The following is a 23,002-nucleotide window of genomic DNA, read 5'->3' as shown; positions in this document are numbered from 1 at the left end:
TGGTGATGTTTTTAAGATTCTTTTCCATTTGTCCTGCACTAGAATTTACACAATGAGATGTCGCTGCCCGCAGTGAGAAAGGTGCATCCTTTGTCAGGCCAAGCAGGTCAAAAGAAGGAGGGATTTGCTTGAAAAAGAAAAATCCGGAGAGTGGATGCTGTGAGATCGAGGGGAGGGGGGAGTAGATTCGGGTTTCAGCCTCACAGGGGGTCTGGGGGAAGGACTGGCATTTTGGAATATACGAAGATCCATACAAGGCACAGTGGACATAAAACCGCGGTACTTGCCCTGACGCGCTGGGTGCAGGGTGCCAGCTGGGGCCCCGCGTTGGATTCCACTTAGACTTTGGAGGGTTTGACTGTATGGTGCTTTGAGTCTCTGGGAACACACACCTAACACCACACCCCACTAAAGACCTGGTCACCGGTGTCCCTGCACTTCTCACCCAAGCTCCTGCATGTCTAATATTTAGACATGTTCAGCTTAGTGGACTCAAGGACTGTTCTGCTACTTGTAGCATCTCAAGTTGTTTTACTATCCGTGGTTAGATGTCAGGAGGACGATGGTAAGTTTCTGTTTTCAAGACTCTGCTTTTCTACAGTTTGATCTTTTGTTTTTTAGCAATTTTAGAAGAAAAGTACATGTTAAATCAGTGAATGTATTTGTGCCCATAGTGTGTCGATTGTAAAATCTGAATCCTCAATATTCTTAAGAATGAAAAATGAATACAGAACTGTATCTGTCAGGTTGAAGCTTTGTGGGATGAAACATGTTTGCACCTGATCAACCCTTCCTGATGTGTGTTGCCAGGTTTTGGTTTCTAGCAAAGACAGTGTGTACAAAAGCCTGTTGATGCCTTCCTTGTCGTGGCCTCTGCGGCCGACCAGAGAGTTGAAACCTCCATTAAAATGTTGATCGTGAACCTCACTCACAAAGCTTGGCTAGGCTGTTCATGACGTGAGGGTCAGACAGGGCTTGACCTCAGACTAGAAGGCTCAAGGGGTTGCAGGTAGAGAGCAGACAAGTAGCTGCAGTGCACAACAGGGAGTCCAAAAATGAAGGATACATTCTTCTGAGACTTTACTGTGCAAGAAAAGGAAACTGAGATGTTCCCTCTTTTTTGCTATTCACCTTTAGCATTTTATTAATTCAAAGCTCAAATCAAACCTTAAGTGGATTCTTGGAAGGATCTAAACTAACCCTTTAGTGCTTAAGTCTGCTTCCACAAACATGTTTAATAAAACCCACAGTGGCAGCTTGCGGGCCTCGTTGTGCTCATCAAACACATCACTCATTCTTTCTTCTTCAATCCGTGTGTGAACTGGGGCTATGAAATCCAGATGGAGAAATTTAGAAAGAGCCCCTGTTTACTTACAGCAACAGCTTGTCAATTGGGCACAGTATGGCTGTAAGAGAGGTTCATTCATGTGAGGGGCAGAGCAGGCCTGCAGGTTAAACACACTCCGTGAAATACCGTAGCTCGGGTTTCAGAAACAACTGTTAGCTGTGCCTGTGTTGACATTGCACCTTTTACGGCAGTAAAACACTCTTTATGTCAAATCTGGCTTTTTTTTTTTTTTAAAAATGTCTTCCCTTTACTGATTGCAATACCAGATTATAGGGTTGAACTTGCACTTGTTATATTCAAAGGATTGTCTAACTTTTAAGTTTTTAAAATATTTGTTCAAATCATGAAATTATCTTATGCTTCATATTTTCTCCATTTATAAACAGCTCCATGAAGTTTTATTAAAAAACATCCTTTTGTGTCTTCATGTGACTCCCTCCCCTGGTGACTCCACCCTGTTGTTACTCCTCCTACTTCCTCATTTTTCCCCTTTGACCATTTCTTTACTTTTTCTTCATTCAACCTTCTTATCTTCTGCTTCTTCTTATCTTCTTCTTCTTCTCTTCATTTTTCTCTCATCGCCTGCATCCAACCTCCAACCTGCATCCCCCAAAGAGGATGCAGGTGCCTGCATCCAGGATGAGCAGCAGTATTACAATAAGGATGTGTGGAAACCAGAGCCCTGCCGCATCTGTGTGTGTGACAGCGGAGCGGTTCTGTGTGATGAAATTATCTGCGAGGAGATCAAAGAGTGCCCCAACCCTGTCATCCCATCTGGAGAGTGCTGCCCCATCTGCCCGGCTGATGCCAGTGCGCCCATTGGTTGTAATTTATTTATTCACAAACCCATAAATAAATTACTCTTCAATCTTGCAGTTCTACCTTTTCTGGCTCTCTCTTAACCACATGGAACTCTTTTAGATTAAAACATTAGGTCCAGTCAGACCTGGATTCTCTGAAAGAGTCTGGTTGTGCCTGTCCTAGATTTTACTACACTAGAGAAGACTTGTGATTTAGAATTCTTTTTCATTTAGTGACTTTCTGCTCATTCTTTTCTTTTCTGCAGTGCTTAATGCATGTTTTTTCCCGGAAGCTAGAAAAGGCAACACAAGTGTGGGATGGGAATTTGAAGATCTGCTGTCTAGTCTCCACCTCAAGCAGCAGGCAAACTTCTGACCAGTTTCATCCAGACTGACTCTGAAGTTTGTCTTAGTAAGGACTTACAACAATAATCATGTGAATGAGGACACAGTGAATGTTTTTCCAACAAATTATTGAATTTTATCAAAACGTCAAAGAGGACAGTTTACTTTTTGATGGATTTAAATAGTTGATGCATCCTTTGTAAACAACTTGGGGTAATTAGATTTTTACCTATTACAATTCTAAATGCGCATTGTGTTACGAACAGACAATTTTTTAAACAATTAAGGTTATTAAAAGTAATATTTATTTTTTTTCCATCTAAGATGGTTTTATGTTTATAAAACAGAAAACAAAAGCATAAAAAACAGATTTAAAATGACAAAAAAAAATCTTTAAGGCAAAAAGAGAGCTTTCCCAGTTGTTGCTTTGCTACATTACATGATTTATGGCAGACACATACAATGGCTCTCACATGCATTTTTCATGCTTTTTTAAGTTAACATGTAAAATCAGATCTAAGCACTCCCCTCTGTGCTGGCCTCTGCTTCCATTCTTCCATCATTAATGTAATCTGGATGGGGTCTTTGCCTTTGGGTTTGGTGAGTGGTATTTGATCTCTGCAGAATCCTCAGATTTGCTTGCAGGTCTCCTCTTTAGAGATGTTGGTGAGCTTTTGAAGAAATTGTCTGTTTGAAATGTTTCAGTTCAATTTTAACATTTCTGTCTTTTTCCCACCTCAATGTCTTTCCAACTCTAGAGAGGATTGGTGCAAAGGTAAGAAATAAGAACAGGAAACAACGTGATATTTGTAAAACTATATATATATATATATATATATATATTAATTGAATCATAGTATTTTTACAGTCAATGCTTGATTTTAAATATTTGTTTCATCTAACAGGGCCAAAAAGGAGAACCAGGAGACGTTGCAAATGTGAGTCAAGACCACCACAAGTTCATGTCATTCATAACATAATTTTTTTGGATCTTCAAGTTGACCAAATTTGATCAAGTTAAGTTCCTTCAATTGAAGACTCCAACACTGCTACATTATTTCGAATTCAAATACTTCCTCTGATTTAACATAACAGTTTCTCCGGGATATGTGACCAAATGACCAAATATAACGTTTCTGACAATGGGAGGGGGGGGGGGTGAAGCTGCATTCCAGGTGGATAATGAACCCAATCAAATCCTCTTTGCTTCAAGTGCACATCAGGTGGAAAAACCCAGCCAAATTAGAGGTTAAGGCAAGGTGATGTTTATTAAAAAAAAGTCTCTCATCAACTGAATTTTCATCATATGGGGTTTGAGGTTTATTTACTGTAAAGCTGGAATGTCCTCAAGTACAAAAACAGACACAAAGACATGTTGTGAAACAAGTGAGACAATCATTCTTGAAAGATGCAAAAGCAAACAATTGACTAACTATTTTTTTGGTTCTTACATTTTTTCAGGTTGTAGGACCTAAGGGACCACCAGGCCCAATGGTAAACATATAGTTTATTCTGATTATTAAAACTCTTTAAAACAAAAGTACATCATTCTGAAACTACCACAGAGTTTTGCATCAATACAATACAACTGAACAGTCAGTCAGAATAGGAATTCTACTGGGAAAAGGAATTCTTGGTTTTATGTCAGAGGTAATGAAAAGATTAAATTCAGACTATGCATATTTTGACAGGGCCCCCCAGGTGAGCAAGGACCACGCGGAGAAGCTGGCGCTAAGGGTGATAAGGTACGATATAATACAAAGATTTCACTCCTGGATAGAAATGTGGAAATATTAAGACACAAAAGATTTTAGATTTGTCTTCAATTACATCACCCTTGACCAGAAAACCAAAGAATGCACACTTTGTCATGCACACGTTGAGAAAGTTTGCAATATGCATCTAAAATTTAGTGAGCACAAAGCACGTTTAAAGAAATTTCCACAGACAGTGTTATTTTTCTTCAATTGTTCTTTGACGTCCTTTTTAAATTCTAATGAAAACTCATTTTCTTCCTCAGGGAAATCCTGGACCTCGAGGAAGAGATGGTGAGCCTGGCACCCCTGGAAACCCCGGACCCCCTGGCCCACCTGGACCACCTGGGCCACCAGGACTTGGAGGGGTAAGTCTGATGACCTAGCTGTTCTGTATTTAAGATAAAGATCTCAAGAGGAAAGTACCCCCACATCACAGGATCACAGATAACATGTTGGCCTTAACCAGAATACATAAATGGTTTGAGAGTAGAAATCTAAACAAATAGTTCACGATTTGTATCAGTTTCTTTGTTTCACTGTCAGTTTTCACATACAAGTCTATTGAAGCAGACACTAGAATTTTTTTTAAACTCTACCTGCACTTAATTCTCCTCAATCAAATGACTAATATTAAGAAAATCATCACAGCAGATGAACACACATTTATTTATGACGGAAAAGTCAAACAGGCAAAATTCTCCAATAAGATTTTTACTGATTATTTGAAATAATCATGTGAGGATTGTGTAGCAAAGTCAGATAAACCTTAGAAACCTTCATTAAATTTTAGTCTTTTTTGTTGTCTTCTCAGAACTTTGCTGCTCAGATGGCTGGGGGTTCAGATGAGAAGGCCGGCGGTGCGCAGATGGGAGTGATGCAAGGACCAATGGTGAGTGGAAGCCCACATTTTTATCAGATAAATCAGAGAAAAAAATCCTATCGCTCAGCTGAAACCTGAAAGCAACACTGCCACCTTGTGGTTTAAGAAGTTCTCTCTAGTCTGTCTAACATTGACTCTCTTTCATTCATTTTCATTCAGTTTTGTACAAAACAACATTTAGAAAAAGCCAATAGAGTACTATACTGAATGTATTATAAAAAAAAAGCACCTTGTGTCAATATTTTTACGAGGACTGATAATTTAAAAAGTCAAAACCAGGTAAAGGGTGGAGAATGTACGGTATTGATCAGGGATGTCGGGATGTTGACATTGTCTGCATGTCTTTTGTGTCTCTGCAGGGTCCCATGGGTCCTCGTGGTCCCCCTGGACCTTCCGGTGCTCCGGTAAGTCTATTTTTTGAAGGAATGATTTGGTCGATAGAAAAGGCAGGACCACAGAGTTACCAAGGAGATCGTGAACATTTTCCTGATACTTTATTTGTTATTTGCACTAACAGGGACCACAGGGTTTCCAAGGTGCCCCGGGGGAGCCTGGAGAGTCAGGTCCAGCTGTAAGTGTGAACAGCAACAACAATGCATGGTTTTTCTGTTGAATGACTGTACAATGTATTACGTTAAGATAGATTTTTTGCAACAGTGCTTTGCTTGACATTAATATTAATAAAATGTGTTATTGTGTTACTTTAAAATAGTATAATCTGATAAAATAAATCACCTGTTGGGCTGAACTTGTTTTTGTGGGATAAAATTATTTACAAGTTCTTTATATATGCAAGTAAATAACTGGTGGTTTTGCTTTATGATAGGGACCTATGGGACCTCGTGGACCACCTGGACCTTCTGGGAAACCAGGAAGTGACGTAAGTTTCAGCGCCATAGCAACACGAGTCATCATTTTGTAACTGAATCAAAATCCAGCAAAAAATGTAATTCAATTCAATTCATTTATTTTATTTACACAGCCCAATGTTACAACACAGTTGTCTCAACTGACTTTACTAATTGTACAAAACATAAAATCAGTTATAAAATACAAAAGCTGATTGCCAAACTAAACCGATGAAATTAAATTTAGCAACCCTGCCCTTAGACCCTCCTTCTCACTTACGTTTTTGTACTTTCCTTTTTCAACATTATTTAACATTTGTCAACCACTATATCAAATGCGGCATTTTTCATTTTAAAAATGCTTACAAATCAGCTGTTGCAGCATTTTCTGTGTCCATATTGTTGCTCTGCTCTACCACTAGGGGGCACTGTAAGTCTAAATGCTGTCAATGAATTGCTTTACAGCATGTAAACAGGGAGCTGCCACTGCAGCAAAAGGCACTGAACACCATCATATCTCCATGCATATCTTCTCTTATTAATCCTCTTTTTTTCTTCAAGGGAGAATCTGGAAAACCGGGAAAACCTGGTGAGCGTGGACCTGCAGGGCCTCAGGTGTGGAATCACCTTTTGTTTTTACCGTTCACCTGCTTCTTTCCTCTCTCTGCTCGTTTCTAACTTCAGGATTGCTTCTCATCTGAAAGTTCCAAATGAATGAATGTTAAATAAAACTCAGTAAATGTGCGTGTTTTGTTTCAGGGAGCCCGCGGATTCCCTGGAACTCCTGGACTTCCTGGAATCAAAGGACACAGAGTGAGTCCTGAAATCCTTCATGTTTCACAAAACTGACCTTGCACTCAGACCTACAGAGCTTCAGTTTCTTGTGGTGCCCTGATGGGCATTTCCTTGCTTTATTTTAGGGTCACCCTGGCCTGGATGGAGCTAAAGGAGAAACTGGTGCTGCAGGAGCCAAGGTAGGGTCATCTGTGGTGTTCACATTCTGCTTCCTAATTCCACAACTTGATGCTGTTTTGTGTTCACATTATCTTTTTTGCATCCCTTTTCCCATTAGGGTGAGGCTGGTGCTTCTGGAGAAAATGGTGCACCTGGACCCATGGTGAGACTGAGCTGTCTTGCAATATTTCAGTCATATTCAATTTAGTTGTAGGTAATATTCTATGTAAAATCAGACATTAAAAACAAGTTATGTTATCTGTTATAGGGTCCACGTGGTCTGCCTGGTGAGAGGGGTCGCCCTGGTGCTGCTGGAGCTGCTGTGAGTAACCCTCCTTTTATATTTAGGAAAAATAACTGAAATGTGACTCCAGTTTTGGAAATTTTATTCTGTTAAAAAGTTTATCATTGTGACGCATCCTTTCTTTGCACTCTTCAGGGTGCCCGTGGAAACGACGGCCTGCCTGGTCCTGCTGGTCCACCTGTACGTGTCCCCTTCTCGCTTACAGTTCATTTGGGATCTTTTTTTTAGAAATGACGAATTTTCTTCTTCTCACAGGGCCCAGTTGGTCCTGCAGGAGCTCCTGGCTTCCCAGGATCCCCAGGAGCCAAGGTTTGTACAAATCACTTGTCCATGGAAAATAGCTTCCAATACAAAATGTATGACTATAAATATAAAATAAAATCTGTTGCTTTTTATTCTATCTGGTAACATGTTATTGTATAAAACAGTAGCTGCAAAGTCCTTTCATTTGTACCTCAGTCTGTAGAATTTAAATCTGTATCATTTAAATTGGGACATGCAATGTTTCTGCCATCATGCCAGTCTGCAGTTGAAGCATAAAAAGTTGTAATTTATTGTTGAAGACTTTATAAACTGTTTTCCTGTCAGGGAGAAGCTGGCCCAACTGGTCTTCGAGGAGCTGAAGGACCACAGGGACCCCGTGGAGAGGCCGGAACACCAGGATCTCCCGGACCTGCCGGAGCATCGGTTTGTTCACTGATTCCAATCATCCAGAATGAGATTTAAAAACTGCACAAAGCAGTTTTACACTCAGTCCTTCTTTTTTGTAAATGAACATGCTTTTTACCACCTCTCTATAGGGTAACCCAGGAACTGATGGTATCCCTGGAGCAAAAGGATCAGCTGTAAGAACATTATCTTAGCAGTTGTTTGTGGATTCATTGTTTTCTCATAATGTTTTTAAAAATAAAAACCTAATTTTTGCAAGTTTAAAACGTTTCCTCACATCTTTCTCCACTAAGGGTGCTCCTGGTATTGCTGGTGCTCCAGGATTCCCTGGCCCTCGGGGCCCACCAGGACCACAGGGAGCAACTGGGCCTTTGGGCCCCAAAGGACAGTCTGTGAGTCTGCTGGACCATTTAATACTCTGAGAAACATTCACATATTCCTGTGGTATAATCATTAACTGTCTCTATGTTGTTATGTAATATTTAGGGAGACCCTGGTCTTCCTGGTTTCAAAGGTGAAGTTGGACCAAAGGGAGAGCTTGTGAGTCATCAAATTTTGTATTACATTTCAAAGATTCTTTTGTCATGCTTGTTGTAGAGAGTGGAAATCCCCTGGGAAAAAATAAACATATCAGCATTTCAATATCTGTAGGGCCCTGTTGGTCCTCAAGGTCCTCCTGGCCCTGCTGGAGAGGAAGGAAAGAGGGGTGCAAGAGGAGAACCTGGCACTGCAGGACCACTTGGACCTCCTGGAGAAAGAGTTAGTAACTGGCATGCTTCTACTGTTAAGACTGTAACACATGACCATAGGCTGTCATGGCACCATGGAAGTCAAATCAGTGGATTGACCAGTCGGTTTTCTTGTTCTGATTCTTTGTAGGGGCCACCTGGTAACCGTGGTTTCCCTGGTCAAGATGGTCTGGCTGGTGCCAAGGTGGGTCCTCCTTAAATACGTTTTTGATGTACAGAAAAACAATGAGCAAACTTCAGGTGAAGGCTGATTTGAAAACAAACAAGTAAATTTTTTATTTTGATCTATTTCAGGGAGCTCCTGGTGACCGTGGTGTCGCTGGTGCTTCTGGCCCTAAAGGTGCCACTGGAGATCCTGGGCGCACTGGAGAGCCTGGTCTCCCTGGAGCCAGAGTGAGTCTTGTTAAAGTCAATTTTTCCAGATTTATTATTGCTGCTGGACCGTGTTCCACTTTCTCAATCTCTAACATGCATACATTTCACAGGGTCTTACTGGTCGTCCTGGAGATGCTGGTCCTCAAGGCAAAGTTGGACCTACTGTGAGTAAAATGACCAAGAAAAAGCAATATAACACAATATCTGCATGTGTTTTCAACTTTAAACAAAGAGCTGCAGATATTCCAGAAATGTTAGGCTCACTTTTGAATAGTTTGAGTCTTTTTTGGCAGCCTTAAAAACATTATAATCTAAAAACAAAGTAAATGCACACTAATATTCATGAAAAGGAGCTATACATTTTTACTTGGTATTTTCTGGTTTTTGAATTGTGTTTTTGTGCCTGTGGTAGGGGGCTTCTGGTGAGGACGGTCGCCCCGGCCCACCTGGCCCTCAGGGAGCGCGTGGACAGCCTGGAGTGATGGGGTTCCCTGGACCAAAGGGAGCTAATGTAAGTAGTAGGATAGAAGCACCACATATTCAGCTCACATCATTCTAAATTTGTGTACTACTGAATACAATTTTAAAGGAAAAATCAAAGAAAATGTTTCTCAAAACAGGGTGAACCAGGAAAACCGGGAGAGAAGGGGCTTGTTGGTCGTCCTGGTTTGAGGGTAAGTACATTAATTTATCATCAATACTGAACCTACACCAACTCTCTAACATGTCTTATTTCTTCTGAGATCACCTTTCTAAGTTTAGCCATCTTTTCTGAACAGGGTCTGCCTGGAAAAGATGGCGAGACTGGCTCTGCAGGACCTCCCGGCCCTGCTGTGAGTACTTCAGTGCACCAACATGTTGTGAGCTGACATTCTGTGCGTCTGATCCTTCATGTTTGGATTTATTAACTTTAGGGACCAGCTGGAGAAAGAGGAGAGCAAGGACAGCCTGGACCTTCTGGCTTCCAAGTGAGCTTCTATTTTGATCAAACCTTTGAGAGTACATGAAACGTGATTGGAAAGATACTTATGCCCATTGTATCCAACATCAGCTTGCAGCAGAAACACAACATAAAGAATCACAAGTCATGAAATTTATTATTTTACTAACCTATTTCCTGTTGTGGGACAGGGTCTACCTGGACCAGCTGGACCTCCAGGAGAGGCTGGAAAGCCTGGAGACCAGGTGAGTCTGTCCTTACTAAGCTGACAGGGTCTGTGACCAGTTTTTAATTTCTGTCAATCACAATATTCTGTCCTGTTCTCACTCTCTGTCACAAATGACTCCTTCAGTGGCTGCACTCATTCTGTTTGTAGTTTCATTTAAAATGTCTATTTTTGTTTTCTAGTTTCATACAATAGGTTATGAAATCCATAATCAACTGTAAAAGTTGTATTTGCTGCATCAGAACAGGCTGTGATTTGATACCTTATGCCTGTTTCTCTGCAGGGTGTTTCTGGAGAGGCTGGTGCTCCCGGTGCTGTTGGACAAAGAGTGAGTACAGACTCCCACAATCAGAGGACTTCTAGAGCAAAAGGTTCAGAACAGTCATTTATAGACTTTGTGCACAAACACATGTAAAGGTTAGGCCTTTTTAACACTAATGAACAAAAGGTAAGTCAGTCAAGCTGAGCTGTTACTGAGTGTCTCTGCCGCTGATCCGGGTTTGGGTTTTTTTTGTCTCCAAACAGGGTGAGCGTGGTTTTCCTGGTGAGAGAGGCGGTGCTGGACCTCAGGGTCTCCAGGGCCCTCGTGGACTTCCAGGAACACCTGGAAGTGATGGACCAAAGGTGATGACTCAACACACAACTACATTTTTTCTAACAGGCTGATAAATGTCACATTAAAAAAAACAGAATGCATGTTTGGCCTCATGGGCCTCTAAAAAAAACACCCCAGAAACATGAAAATCATAATACAGCAGAAAAAAATCAGGGTCATCAGAGTAACATCTGAAATTAAGACTAATAGCAACCGTTCTTACTTTCTATTTCACCTAATGAGCAATCAGATCACCATAGCAATTATTTTGCCATTTATTTCATCTATATTACAATGAAACAAAATATAGTGTAAAATACTGTACTAAACTATATCAGGCTTTCAACTAACAACCTCAAGTTATAATTGATACAAACATTATTTGTATTTATTCTATGAAAAATGTGTTTATTAAACTGTGAAAACCAATAAAGGTCACAGGGCTTAAATGATCTGCCATTTTTGTGAACTTTATACAACATTTAATGAAGAAAAGCAAGTTATTTGTAAAGCAGCATTAGAAGAAATCTTACATTGAAGCACTAAAATAGTATTTTACCTCCTTTATTTTGTTAAAAATTGCACGCTTTCATTATACTACAACTTGGAGTTAGCTGAATTCCCTCTCATTCAGCTGGAACTTGAAAGCTTTTGCAGGTTAATGTTGATAAAGAACCGCTCACCATCAGCCACTATCCTACAAGTTTGCTGATCTTTTGATTGCAGGCGCTGTCGGTCACTCCAGACGTTTCTGCTGTAACATATATTTGTCTCCATAAAAAGTTCAGGCCTGTATTTTTTTAGAGTAAGAAAAATATCCATCATATAACTTTAAGCTACATAGACTTATTTATATTCAAGGCAAAAAAACTTAAATGAATGAAACTCCAAATGTGCTACAGAAAACATTAAACTTATCTGATGTTTAAAATGATTAAACACGTTAATTATGAAGCTGCGTCCTGATTTAACCTCTTTGTATTGTTTCTTTAAACTTTCTTAACTGTCATTCAAATAAAGATATTTAGATGTATTGAAATTTAATTAAGACATCCCCCACACACACACACACACACAAATGCTAGCATATTGAATTTGTATTTTTCATTTGAAATACTAGATTTAATCAACTTTTTTTCTTCTTTTTAAATAGGGAGCAATAGGACCAGCGGGTGCTGCCGGACCCCAGGGCCCCCCAGGTCTCCAGGGTATGCCTGGAGAAAGAGGAGCTGGTGGAATTCCAGGAGCGAAAGGAGACAGAGTCAGTACTGGATCAGCAAAATTTGTGTTACAATGATTTATATTCCTTGAGGGGAAAAAGTATTAAAGTTCCCTAAATGTGTGTTATATGAATAAATAATAATAATTATCGTGTTTTGCAGGGTGACAATGGGCAGAAGGGACCAGAAGGTGCTCCTGGAAAGGATGGTGCAAGAGTAAGTTCAACATGAACCCCTAGCAATTTCTTTTATCTCATCCTATCTGTTTTTTCCCTTTTTAATTCTGTGATATTGTTTTTTTCCTTTTCTACCCAGGGTTTGACTGGCCCTATTGGTCCTCCTGGCCCAGCTGGACCTAACGGTGCCAAGGTAGAATAAAACTGATAACCTCCATCTTTGCCAAATCAAGTTCTACTACAGAATTTATTTTGAATGTTATGGATCCTGAAGCTTTTACCCAAGAGTTAATTTTACTTTTAGGGTGAGACTGGATCTACTGGCCCCATTGGGGCCCCTGGTGTTCGAGGCGCTCCTGTAAGTAACCTCCTAAAGCCTCAAACATAAGAATGTGCATGGCACACCATTGTTGACCACTTAAATAGAAGAAAAAAAATATTTGATCCAATCTCTGATTTGATCTCATTCAATGCATTCTGCACTTTTACAGGGCGACCGTGGTGAGGTGGGACCTCCAGGGCCTGCTGGATTTGCTGGACCTCCTGTAAGTTTAGAGCTCAGGTAGTATAACCTGAAGCAATTGGGTAAGTGATGCTCATTTTACTGCTCTGCTGGATATATTTAGGGTGCAGATGGTCAGCCTGGAGCCAAAGGAGAGCTTGGAGAGTCTGGACAGAAAGGTGAATCTGGTGCTCCAGGACCTCAGGGACCATCTGGAGCTCCTGGACCTGTAGTAAGTATTTAACCTGGAAACTGAGACCTGAACAAGGTGCTCTGTATCTTGTATTCATTTATAGAAATACATAGTAAAAAGCAGAAACCAAACATTTCTAGTTCTGAAGTGTGATATGGGGATAAATTAACTGTTTTTCTGTGTTTTAAGGGACCTACTGGTGTATCTGGACCTAAAGGAGCACGTGGTGCTCAGGGAGCTCCTGTAAGTAACTTATTGTTACATTTTAGAAGATAAATGATTTATCAATTCCTCAAGTAAATTGCTCATTTTATTTGAATTTCTGGAAACCTGTTCCTCAAAAAAAAAAAACAACAACATAGAAATGTATTAAATTATTCAAAACCATTGAAAACAGTAGCTAACGCTCACAAACCATTATGTTAGGCAAATGATTAAGGCTGAACAAAGAATAAATTTGGTTTTAGTCAAAATTTGCAATAAACAATTTTTATATTTCCATTCAAATGTAATTTTTTGGGTTATAAAAGCATTTTTCATAGAGCCAGTGACATGAACTGAACAAGGTTGTCCCTCTATTGGTAAAAACTAAGTTTTTTTGTATAAGCACTAACTGAAGCTGTTTTTGTCTGAAAAACATTCAAGAAATCACAAAAAGAGATTCATGGATTTGACTAAACAGTATTGATTTGTTCTTTTGAAGATTTCATTTTATTAGTAAAAGTTATACATTTTTGCATAAAATAACTAATTGAAGCCATTTTTTGTCTGAAAAACATTCTCAAAATTATCTTGAAAAAAATAAATAAATGAATGGATTTGGCTAATTGGTATTGATTTTTTGTTGTAAAGATCTGATTTGGACTTTTTAAAACTCAATTCCACACATTATCTACAATCACAAATGCCTGTCCCCTATTCTATTATACTTAGTTTAGTCTGTTCTGAGGGTTTAAAGCTCTAAACATGTTTCCATTTCAAATAAGGATATGAATATGGAAAAGTTGCAAATAAAAACAAACATCTTGCATTTATCCAGAGGATATAGATCATGGTGGCAGATAGAGGCAGGGGGAAAACAGTCATATGGAAAACATGAGTTCAGACCAAAACTCAGTATTTTATCATACAACATGAAGGAATTTTTTAGGTCAATAAGATTGTTGCGAAGCCTCTTTGCTCACTTAATAAACATTTCAAGTGTGTTCAGTCCTGGGATCTGTAGCCTTTAATGCTAAAAAAGCAATTAGGTTTAGTTTCTTACAGACCAAAACCCAGCGAAAGCTTTAAAGTACTACTTTACTGTTAAAAAAAATACTATTTTTTAAAGTTTCTGTGGCCATTAAGCCTTACAATTGTCAAATTTAGCTTTTACTTTTTTACAATAATTGAATTATAATGTGTTATATTATACAACAGAGGCTGCAGAAAAGGTTGCAGGTTGCAGAAACGTGATATAGATGTTGCAAAGAAGTAGGATGTGTGCATTTTTCCATTCAACCACAGAAGCCAAGCTGCAAAAGAAACAGAACAACTGATTAAAAGTCAGCATGTTGGATAAGGAATCCATAAAATAAAGCATCAAACCAAATGTTCTTTTTTTTTAAAGGAAAAGTAATAAAACTAACATTTAATGGATTCTCACTTTTATCTTAATCTGAAATTATTGCATGAAGACACTAATTCTGAACTGTGAAAAATGTATAACCTTATTTCTTGAGGGATGAATCAATCTTGCTTGAAAAAAATACACCTGCTTGTCCACAGTGAATGGAAATATACAGTGCGATACATAAAAAAAATCCTTGAACTTATTAACCTGCTTCTTATTTTGGGAAAAATACAATTGCTAAAGATTTAATAGTTTTCTAACTCAAAATGCAAAACAAAAAAAGGCAATTCCCTATTTGAGAGTTAAGATATGAATGTTCTATAGAAGACGGATTTAATTACAACCTCTAATGAGTTTTAGCTGGACAAAAAAGATTCCACTCAAAAATAGTCTCTTTCTCTTTTACAAGATCACAGTGTTTATCACCCACTTTAGACATGTGCTTCAGGCAAACAATTTTATTTGCTGTAGAAATTAGGAGATCAGTACTAGACGAACCATCTCATGTTGTGCATGATCTGATTAATCTCTTTGTAGTCCTTCTAAAAATGTCACTAAATGAGATCCAGCTGTTATTAAATATGAAAGAGCAGTTCAATCACAGTGCTACAAAAGACACTATAAAAAGCCTTTTCACAGCAGGTCGTTCAGAAAAGCTCGGCGTAGCAGAAAGTCTTGATGGTCCCACACTGAACCAACTGATGCAGCTCAACGGGATCCTTTAAAAAAAAAAAGTCTTCTCCGATTAGTCAAAGCATTACCAGTCAGAAAAAGGCTTTTAAGATCTACAACTTTCTACATTTCAAATGAATGTGCGCTTGCTATATTGTGTTTCACTTTTAGGAGTTTGAAATGTTTTTGACTCAACTTCTGGTGTGAAAGTTCTCACAGCTTAAATGACACACATAAGTCTGCTATCGGAAGACTGATACTCTTAAACAGGCTTTGTCTCTTGTTATTGCTCTATTCACTGGCGCTTTTGATATTTATTTATAATCAAAAATTACAAAAGAATTTTAAATAAAAAGACAGGAAACCCCCAGAATTCCAACAATAATTCTGCTCAAATAAACCAGATCAAGTTGTTTGTTTTCTAGCAGTTTCCTTCTGTTAAACCTAAACATAATTCTACAGACTTAAAAAAAAAACAGTTTTCCTCATTAATAGATTTTAAAAAATCTTAGCAATTGGCACCTTAGCTGCATCTCTCTCCTCTCAACAGGGTGCCACAGGTTTCCCTGGAGCTGCTGGCAGAGTTGGACCTCCTGGCCCTAATGTGAGTCTTACTTCAAAGAACAAAAGAAATTTTCATTTTACATTCTACGTATTTATTATCTTACCCTTTTACTTTGTTTTTTTTTCTCATCACAGGGCAACCCTGGCCCTGCTGGTCCCGCTGGCGCTGCTGGTAAAGATGGGCCAAAGGGTACTCGTGGTGATGCCGGCCCACCAGGTAGACCTGGAGATGCTGGACTGCGTGGACCCGCTGGACCTCCAGGAGAGAAAGGAGAGCCTGGAGAGGAAGGAAAACCAGTGAGATTCTTATTTTATTTCTTTTGCATTTTAACTTAAAACTCCTCTTGTGAGCTAATAATAAAAGACAGCACCCATGATCAAATGTCCCACTTTGAGTTCTGCTTTGTCCAGTCATCGTTATTTAATTGCTCACTTCTGTCTGCAGGGTACCGATGGACCCCCGGGTCCTCAGGGTCTGGCTGGATCCCGTGGTATTGTAGGTTTACCTGGTCAGCGAGGAGAAAGAGGCTTCCCAGGTCTCCCTGGACCATCCGTGAGTGCTTCTGAAAAAGCCTTTTTTCTTTTCTTTTAACAGCTTTTAGCCAATATATTGAACATTTGAAAAATTTAATTTAATTTCAGTGATCCAAAATGCTTCCAAATATCCTTGTAACCCAGATTATTGACATTTTATTTGACTTTTGGTCAAAGACGATGTCAGACAATAAATCTTTATGGAAAACAAAAGTTCATGGATCTTTTTTGTGATTTCACTGCACGGTGAAACACAATTTGTAACACTTGTCCTGAGCCAGCCAATCACAGAGCAAATAAAAACATCAATATGGTAAAGTTAAAGAACAACCTAAAATTTGATCCTATTTTTCTTCTTGTGTTTAGGGAGAGCCTGGTAAACAGGGAGCGCCTGGTGGTTCTGGTGACCGTGGACCTCCTGGACCTGTTGGGCCACCTGGACTCACTGGACCTGCTGGAGAGCCTGGCAGAGAGGTCAGAACACAGTTCCAACAGTCAACCGCACATCCACATACATCATAACGGACATGACCCTTCCAATAAATTCGGTGAATTTATGTTTTCTTCTGAATACTGTGTTTATTTTTTAGGGAACTCCTGGATCAGATGGACCTCCGGGTAGGGATGGAGCCACTGGAATCAAGGTGACAAAAGCTTAATGAAAAGTGAAAAGTAAAAAAATAAATCCACTCCACCTGGAATAGGTAGCGGGGAAAACTCAATATTCTCTGTGTCTTTAGGGAGAGCGAGGAAACACCGGCCCGGCTGGCGCCCCTGGAGCTCCTGGTGCTCCTGGTGCTCCTGGACCTGTTGGACCTCTTGGCAAGCAGGGTGACAGAGGAGAGAATGTGAGTCATCCAGGACCCTCAAAATGACCACAGGAAGATAATGGCTAAAATCTCCAGTCAATGCACAAAGAAGCACCAATGATCTTTGTCTGTCTTCAGGGTGCTCAAGGACCTGCTGGCCCACCCGGACCAGCTGGGGCTCGAGGAATGGCCGTGAGTAGCATCCTTCCTGACTGAAGTAGTATGAGATGGGGTTTTTTGTAAGTTATCACAAGTTAAGTGTTACACACTTAATTTGTTTGTATGGTTATTTGTTTCCCCCAGGGGCCACAAGGACCACGTGGAGATAAGGGGGAGGCTGGTGAATCTGGAGAAAGAGGACAGAAGGGTCACCGTGGGTTCACCGGTCTGCAGGGTCTTCCTGGACCCCCTGTAAGAGATCTAACAGCTTAAATTTGTGTCACTAGTGTCGTTTTACTCAGCGTCTAACCTGGTGCTGTGCTTGTCCTCACAGGGTCCTGCTGGAGACTCTGGACCGGCTGGACCTGCAGGACCAAGCGGAGCTAAGGTGAGAGAACTAACCGAATACAAGTAGCATTTATGAAATGACGTGGAAGTGAAGAGCACGTTTTTGAGATGGCTCCAGAGGAGGTCATTTTAATTACAAACCTTTGTGATAAGACTGGCTGCTAGGAAAAGTGTCAGGCAGACAGGCAGGAGGGTGATTTGTGAAAGAACCCCTGCTGAGATCAAACCAAAGCTTAAAGATCTATTCTAGATTTTCACTGCAGTGTGCATGATAATAAAAACAGGTCACCAAGCAATCTTTGTGCTCAGTAACTGAAGGCTTCATTTGAAAATTGAGAGAAAACCACTGCTGCAGCCACATGTTTGCATTTAGATATTTTATTTTTGAAAAGAATTCATGTTAAAACTAGTTACAAAAAATTAAATAGTTTTGTGATTTGGATAGGAAAGTCCAAATTTACTAAAACAATCAGGTTTTGGTTAAAGAATGTTTTGAGTTGATTGACAATTTCTTTGGTTAAAGGGGCCACCTGGACCAGTTGGACCTGCTGGCAAAGATGGAAACAATGGACAAGCTGGCCCCATTGGACCACCTGGACCTCGTGGACGCTCTGGAGAGACTGGCCCTGCTGTATGTCTAAACATATAAAAAGCAAAAAAATCAACAGTCCACGTTATTCCATTTCAGTTATATCTCATTTTTGTTTTTTCTTACAGGGTCCTCCTGGTAATCCTGGACCCCCTGGTCCTCCTGGTCCTCCAGGCCCCGGCATCGACCTGTCTGCCTTTGCCGGTCTGGGTCAGACTGAGAAGTCTCCAGATCCTCTCAGATACATGAGGGCCGATGAGGCCTCCAACTCCCTGAGGCAGCACGATGTTGAGGTCGATTCCACGCTCAAATCCCTCAACAGTCAGATCGAGAACATGCGCAGTCCAGACGGCACCCAGAAGAACCCTGCTCGCACATGCAGAGACCTCAAGCTGTGTCATCCTGAGTGGAAGAGTGGTAAGTAAAGCAAATGTTAAAGTTTAAAATTATCTATTTTATTCTTAAATATTTATTATTAGAGAAGGAAATGAATAGGTCCAGTTTTTATAATCAATTGGACACAACGAGGGGCAACAAGCTGAAAGTCCTTCAAAAGTCTGGGAAAAGATGTCCACTTTCATTTAACTGACCTGGAAAACAGATATTTACTTGATCTGATACGGGATGTTAACAGGTTCCATCACTGTTTCATGTTGTGCTTTTATCATAATTACATTTAAATCAAGTTTGAATTTCTGGCAGTCATTACTGATGAGGGTTTTAATTGGAAATCCCATATTAATAATATCAAAACAAAAATAGCAAAAACAGCTGCTGTGGCACTGTACTTATTGTGTAACTCCTTGATTGTTCCACGTTTTAAACTACCGGTACTCCATTGAAATTTTGAGAAACACATGTAAAACATCCTGAAGTTCAATTTTTAATTTACACAAATAGCAATAAAAAACTATATCTGGCAGTAATAAAGAAATCCCTCCAATCCATTATTTAGTCAATTAAAAATGATTTAAATATAAAGTTTAGTTGATAGAAGTATTGTAAATTTATCGCATTACAATTGTCTGCCACACATTAAACAGAAGATTAAAAAAAAAAGTAGTTAAAAAGGATGTGAGATCTTCTCATTGCCAAAATCCAGAGCAAAAACAAAGGAAAGATTTATTTCAATTCAATGAGTCAGGATGTGGAACAATCTATAACAATCAATTCAAGAAACCAAATAACATTCAAAAACTGGTTTGGAAATAAAATTCAAAAATACTCTTTTTGTTCTCTTTCATTTCCTAGGTTTAAAATCTTTGGTTTTTGTCTATTTATGAAAATGACAAGAAATATTTAATTCAATTTAATTAAATAATTAACCCAAGTCTGTTTCCACCAGGTGACTTCTGGATTGATCCCAATCTGGGCTGCACTGCTGACGCCATCAAAGTCTTCTGTAACATGGAGACTGGAGAGACCTGTGTCTACCCAAGAATCAGCAAAGTACCAAAGAAAAACTGGTGGAGCAGCAAGAGCAAGAATCTCAAGCACATCTGGTTTGGAGAAACAATCAGCGGAGGCTTCCATGTAAGTACTTAACCCTATATAACCATTTGTATCATATTTCTTTGATCCATGTGTGTTATGTTTTGATAGAAAAATAAATGTATAAATAAAATGTAATTTTATTTGATTTCTTTGACTCCTATCTCATCAGCATGATCCAAACTTTCCTTTAAAGCACATTATCTTTAACTTGGTCCAAAAATAACTCATCTGTTGTTACTCGTTTCTTTAAATGACTACTTACTATTTTGAAAGAATACAAAATGTGTATATATTTTATTTTTTGTTGTACTGTTACACCATGTTAAAAAGTGTGGACCAAATTTGAGACAGTGGGTAAATAAGGTGCTTTTTTCCTGAACACTGGTGACAATATTTTTGCATCTTAAACTAACATTGTTGTGAGAAATACCATTTGTGACATCTATCTTTAGATTTTTCAAAAAATTATATTGCCATTTTTGTGTGTGTGTCACTTTCTCCAATATTTAGTTTTCTGTCAATTTGCTGATGTTTTGGGTTTTAAAGGGTTAAACACATCACAAAAGGGCCATCTTCTGAGTGGAAATATTGAATTGTTCTCTTGCTGTTTGGCTCCACAGTTCAGCTATGGTCAGGACGGCCCTATTCCCAACTCTGCCAACATCCAGCTGAATTTCCTAAGGCTCTTGTCCACTGAAGCATCCCAGAACCTCACCTATCACTGCAAAAACAGTATTGCTTACATGGACCAGGCCACAGGAAACCTGAAGAAGGCGTTGGTTCTGCAGGGATCCAATGATGTGGAAATCCGTGCAGAGGGTAACAGCCGCTTCACCTACAGTGTGATGGAGGATGGCTGCAAGGTGGGTACAAATATCAATATGAAAACCAGTTTCTGTTCAAATAAAAGGCTGTAGTCACACAATGTCTGCTTTCACCCAACAGAGGCATTCAGGCCGGTGGAGCAATACCGTCTTTGAGTACAAAACAATGAAAACATCCCGCCTGCCAATCGTGGACATTGCTCCCATGGACATTGGAGGAGCAGATCAGGAATTTGGAGTTGACATAGGCCCCGTCTGCTTTTTGTAAAGTTGAGTATTGCAACGGCCCCCCAAAAACACAGGAAATAAACAAACTCAACCAAGAAAACATAACACTCTTCCACAATAAAAGAAGACTGGAAATCTAAAAAAAAAAAAAGAAAAAAAAAGAAAATTGACACTTTTATTTTCTCTCACAACGAAGTGCTCTCCATGTTGGATGTTGGCACTTAAGGGCACCGGCAATAATAGCAGCACATTTTCTGTCAACCCGCCTCCTGAGATCCAGTCATGTTTCCCATGGCCTACTGGTGACAAGAATGATTCTGAGCCAGGAGTGAGAGGGACCAAGCAAACCAAGTTATGGAGAACAGAAACATGACTTGATGTCACTTATTTATTGTCTAACCGGAGTGGGCAGAGTTGAGGTAGGACTGGAGGGGTTCACTTTGGTAAGCAACACAAGCCCCCTTTTCCACTAAAGAACAGCTGCACGGCCTCTGTCCCAGTCCTACTCCACACTCCCTCCCCGTTTCCCTTCTGAAACATTAATATGGCCTTTTGAATCAGGGTAGAAAAACAAAACAAAAAAACGCCTTATTTCAGTTCAGGCCTGTCTATTGAGAGCAGCAGCAAAAGCGTTACCGTGTATGATAAACCCTTGGTTCTAATGTTGTAAAAGTCTGTGTTTATAAACAACCAGATCGTTTTATATATATATATATATTTCCACATATGTGTGTGTACATGTGTCTATATGCACACCAACACTTTTTTTTTTGGAGAATAAGGTTACATTTGGGATGTATGATTTTTATGTCCTGTACCCCCCTTTACTGCCCATCAAAAGAAGGCCCCGATCTTATTAAAAAAAAAAAAAAACAGAAGGAATTGGAAAAGCGTAATTTTTTTTTTTTTTTTTGGTTTGTTTTGTCTCGGTCATCCAGATTGTTCAAGAGCTACCTCACGGTGAAAAACAAGGAAAACTGTTCAGCTGAGCAAACCATCAGCTTCCAGATGGATCTGGGGTCGACCGACGGCCATTTTTGCTTTCGGTTTCCTCAGAAGGTGCTATCATCCCCCCCCCAAAACCCCACCACCATCCTGATCATCCCCATCCTTAAATCCCACTAGCCTCACACCACACATTCACATTCCACCTTAGAGGAGGGGTGCAGTTGGGGGAACGGGCTGCAAAGAGGCCTCCTTTGGACCCCCCCGCTGCTGAGAGTCGGACTCCATGGACAGTCTCTTGAAAATCAACCAGGGTGGCATGTTTTTGTGTGTGTGAGGGCGTGTACATGTTTGACTTTATTTTGTTACGATCTCTTTTTCTTTCTTCTTCTTGTTTTTGTTGCACCGCTGATTATTGTAAATTGGAAAAATAAAAGGAAAAACTTATTCATAATGGAACTGATTTTTGAGTGAAGATCCAGAAAATGGTGTGGAAACATTTTCTCCTCTTAAACATAAAAAAGATTTTGTTTTATTTCTTGAGTCAGATCCTCCAGTGCGTGTGAGGGAACAAGTTCCCATAAAGTTAAAAAAACAAAATGAATGTTTGAGCTAACAGACATCAATACAGAACACTGTTGACTGAAATAAAGTTATTCTTTGTCACAGAACAAATGCCTGGTCTACAATAAAGGCTCAAATGTGATCAAAGAAAAATATCAATATTTAGAATCTTTTGAAAATTAACTTTGATGAAAACAATTTAACACAACTCCCAACACAATGTTGGAAAAAATGCTGATAAAACTCCTTTGACAGTGAATCCCTCTCTCTAAATAAACTCAAAAGATTAGTGATAGCTTTGGCAAAACCAAAAACCGTTACGGTTAGGGTTAAATTACATGGGCAAAATGCAGCAATGTGCATCTTGGCCTCACGTATTACATGTGTGCATCTCGACTTTCCATCAGTTTGTTATGGCAGGTGAACAGCGTTTTGTACGACGTTTTTTTGCCGATTTATGATGCCTTTCGCTTGCCACCATTTTTGTGCTTGGTCCCATGTAAATACATGCAGATAACATCAACCTCAAAAGATTGAAATCCTTTGAAAATGAACCACTTCTCTTATTGTGGCAACTCTTGTGTAGATAGCAAATACAACCTGACATTTCACAATAAACAGAAAATAAAAATAAAGAATGGAAGTGGCAACCTTAACCCTTGTGCTATCTTAGATGACCCCACCCTTACATTGACGTGTTCTCCCTACCATGACAAAGGTGGATAAAGGTGGAAAGATTTCATGTAATCCATGGACACCAGTGAAGATCACAAATCATT

The 23,002-nt window shown here is 39.5% G+C and overlaps 1 protein-coding gene across 3 annotated transcripts; it reads left to right on the top strand.

Moving 5' to 3' along the window:
- Positions 1–202: 202 nt before the first annotated feature.
- Positions 203–22,106, top strand: col2a1a (collagen, type II, alpha 1a). 3 transcript variants are annotated; one of them, XM_078950394.1, is made up of 54 exons: positions 203–565; positions 1,964–2,158; positions 3,252–3,268; positions 3,399–3,431; positions 3,955–3,987; positions 4,185–4,238; positions 4,514–4,615; positions 5,062–5,139; positions 5,490–5,534; positions 5,648–5,701; positions 5,957–6,010; positions 6,540–6,593; positions 6,738–6,791; positions 6,899–6,952; positions 7,051–7,095; positions 7,201–7,254; positions 7,372–7,416; positions 7,492–7,545; positions 7,825–7,923; positions 8,037–8,081; positions 8,199–8,297; positions 8,392–8,445; positions 8,557–8,664; positions 8,785–8,838; positions 8,949–9,047; positions 9,140–9,193; positions 9,442–9,540; positions 9,650–9,703; positions 9,809–9,862; positions 9,944–9,997; positions 10,161–10,214; positions 10,479–10,523; positions 10,721–10,819; positions 11,944–12,051; positions 12,173–12,226; positions 12,326–12,379; positions 12,491–12,544; positions 12,678–12,731; positions 12,813–12,920; positions 13,071–13,124; positions 15,716–15,769; positions 15,865–16,026; positions 16,175–16,282; positions 16,630–16,737; positions 16,854–16,907; positions 17,004–17,111; positions 17,211–17,264; positions 17,376–17,483; positions 17,566–17,619; positions 18,103–18,210; positions 18,297–18,585; positions 19,514–19,701; positions 20,283–20,525; positions 20,608–22,106. In XM_078950394.1, the coding sequence occupies exons 1-54, from the start codon at positions 475–477 to the stop codon at positions 20,752–20,754; spliced, it is 4,458 nt and encodes a 1,485-aa protein (XP_078806520.1). In that variant the 5' UTR covers positions 203–474; the 3' UTR covers positions 20,755–22,106. The 3 variants fall into 3 exon arrangements, with proteins under 3 accessions (XP_078806520.1, XP_023812895.1, XP_023812896.1); XM_023957127.2 differs by having other exon boundaries at positions 1,964–2,170; XM_023957128.2 differs by lacking the exon at positions 1,964–2,158 and having other exon boundaries at positions 217–565.
- The last annotated feature ends 896 nt before the right edge of the window (positions 22,107–23,002 follow it).

This window comes from Oryzias latipes, chromosome 7, assembly GCF_053564925.1.
Source record: "Oryzias latipes strain Hd-rR chromosome 7, Olatipes_Hd-rR_3.1".
NCBI lineage: Eukaryota > Metazoa > Chordata > Actinopteri > Beloniformes > Adrianichthyidae > Oryzias > Oryzias latipes.
This window is presented reverse-complemented; position numbering and strand designations above follow the sequence as displayed.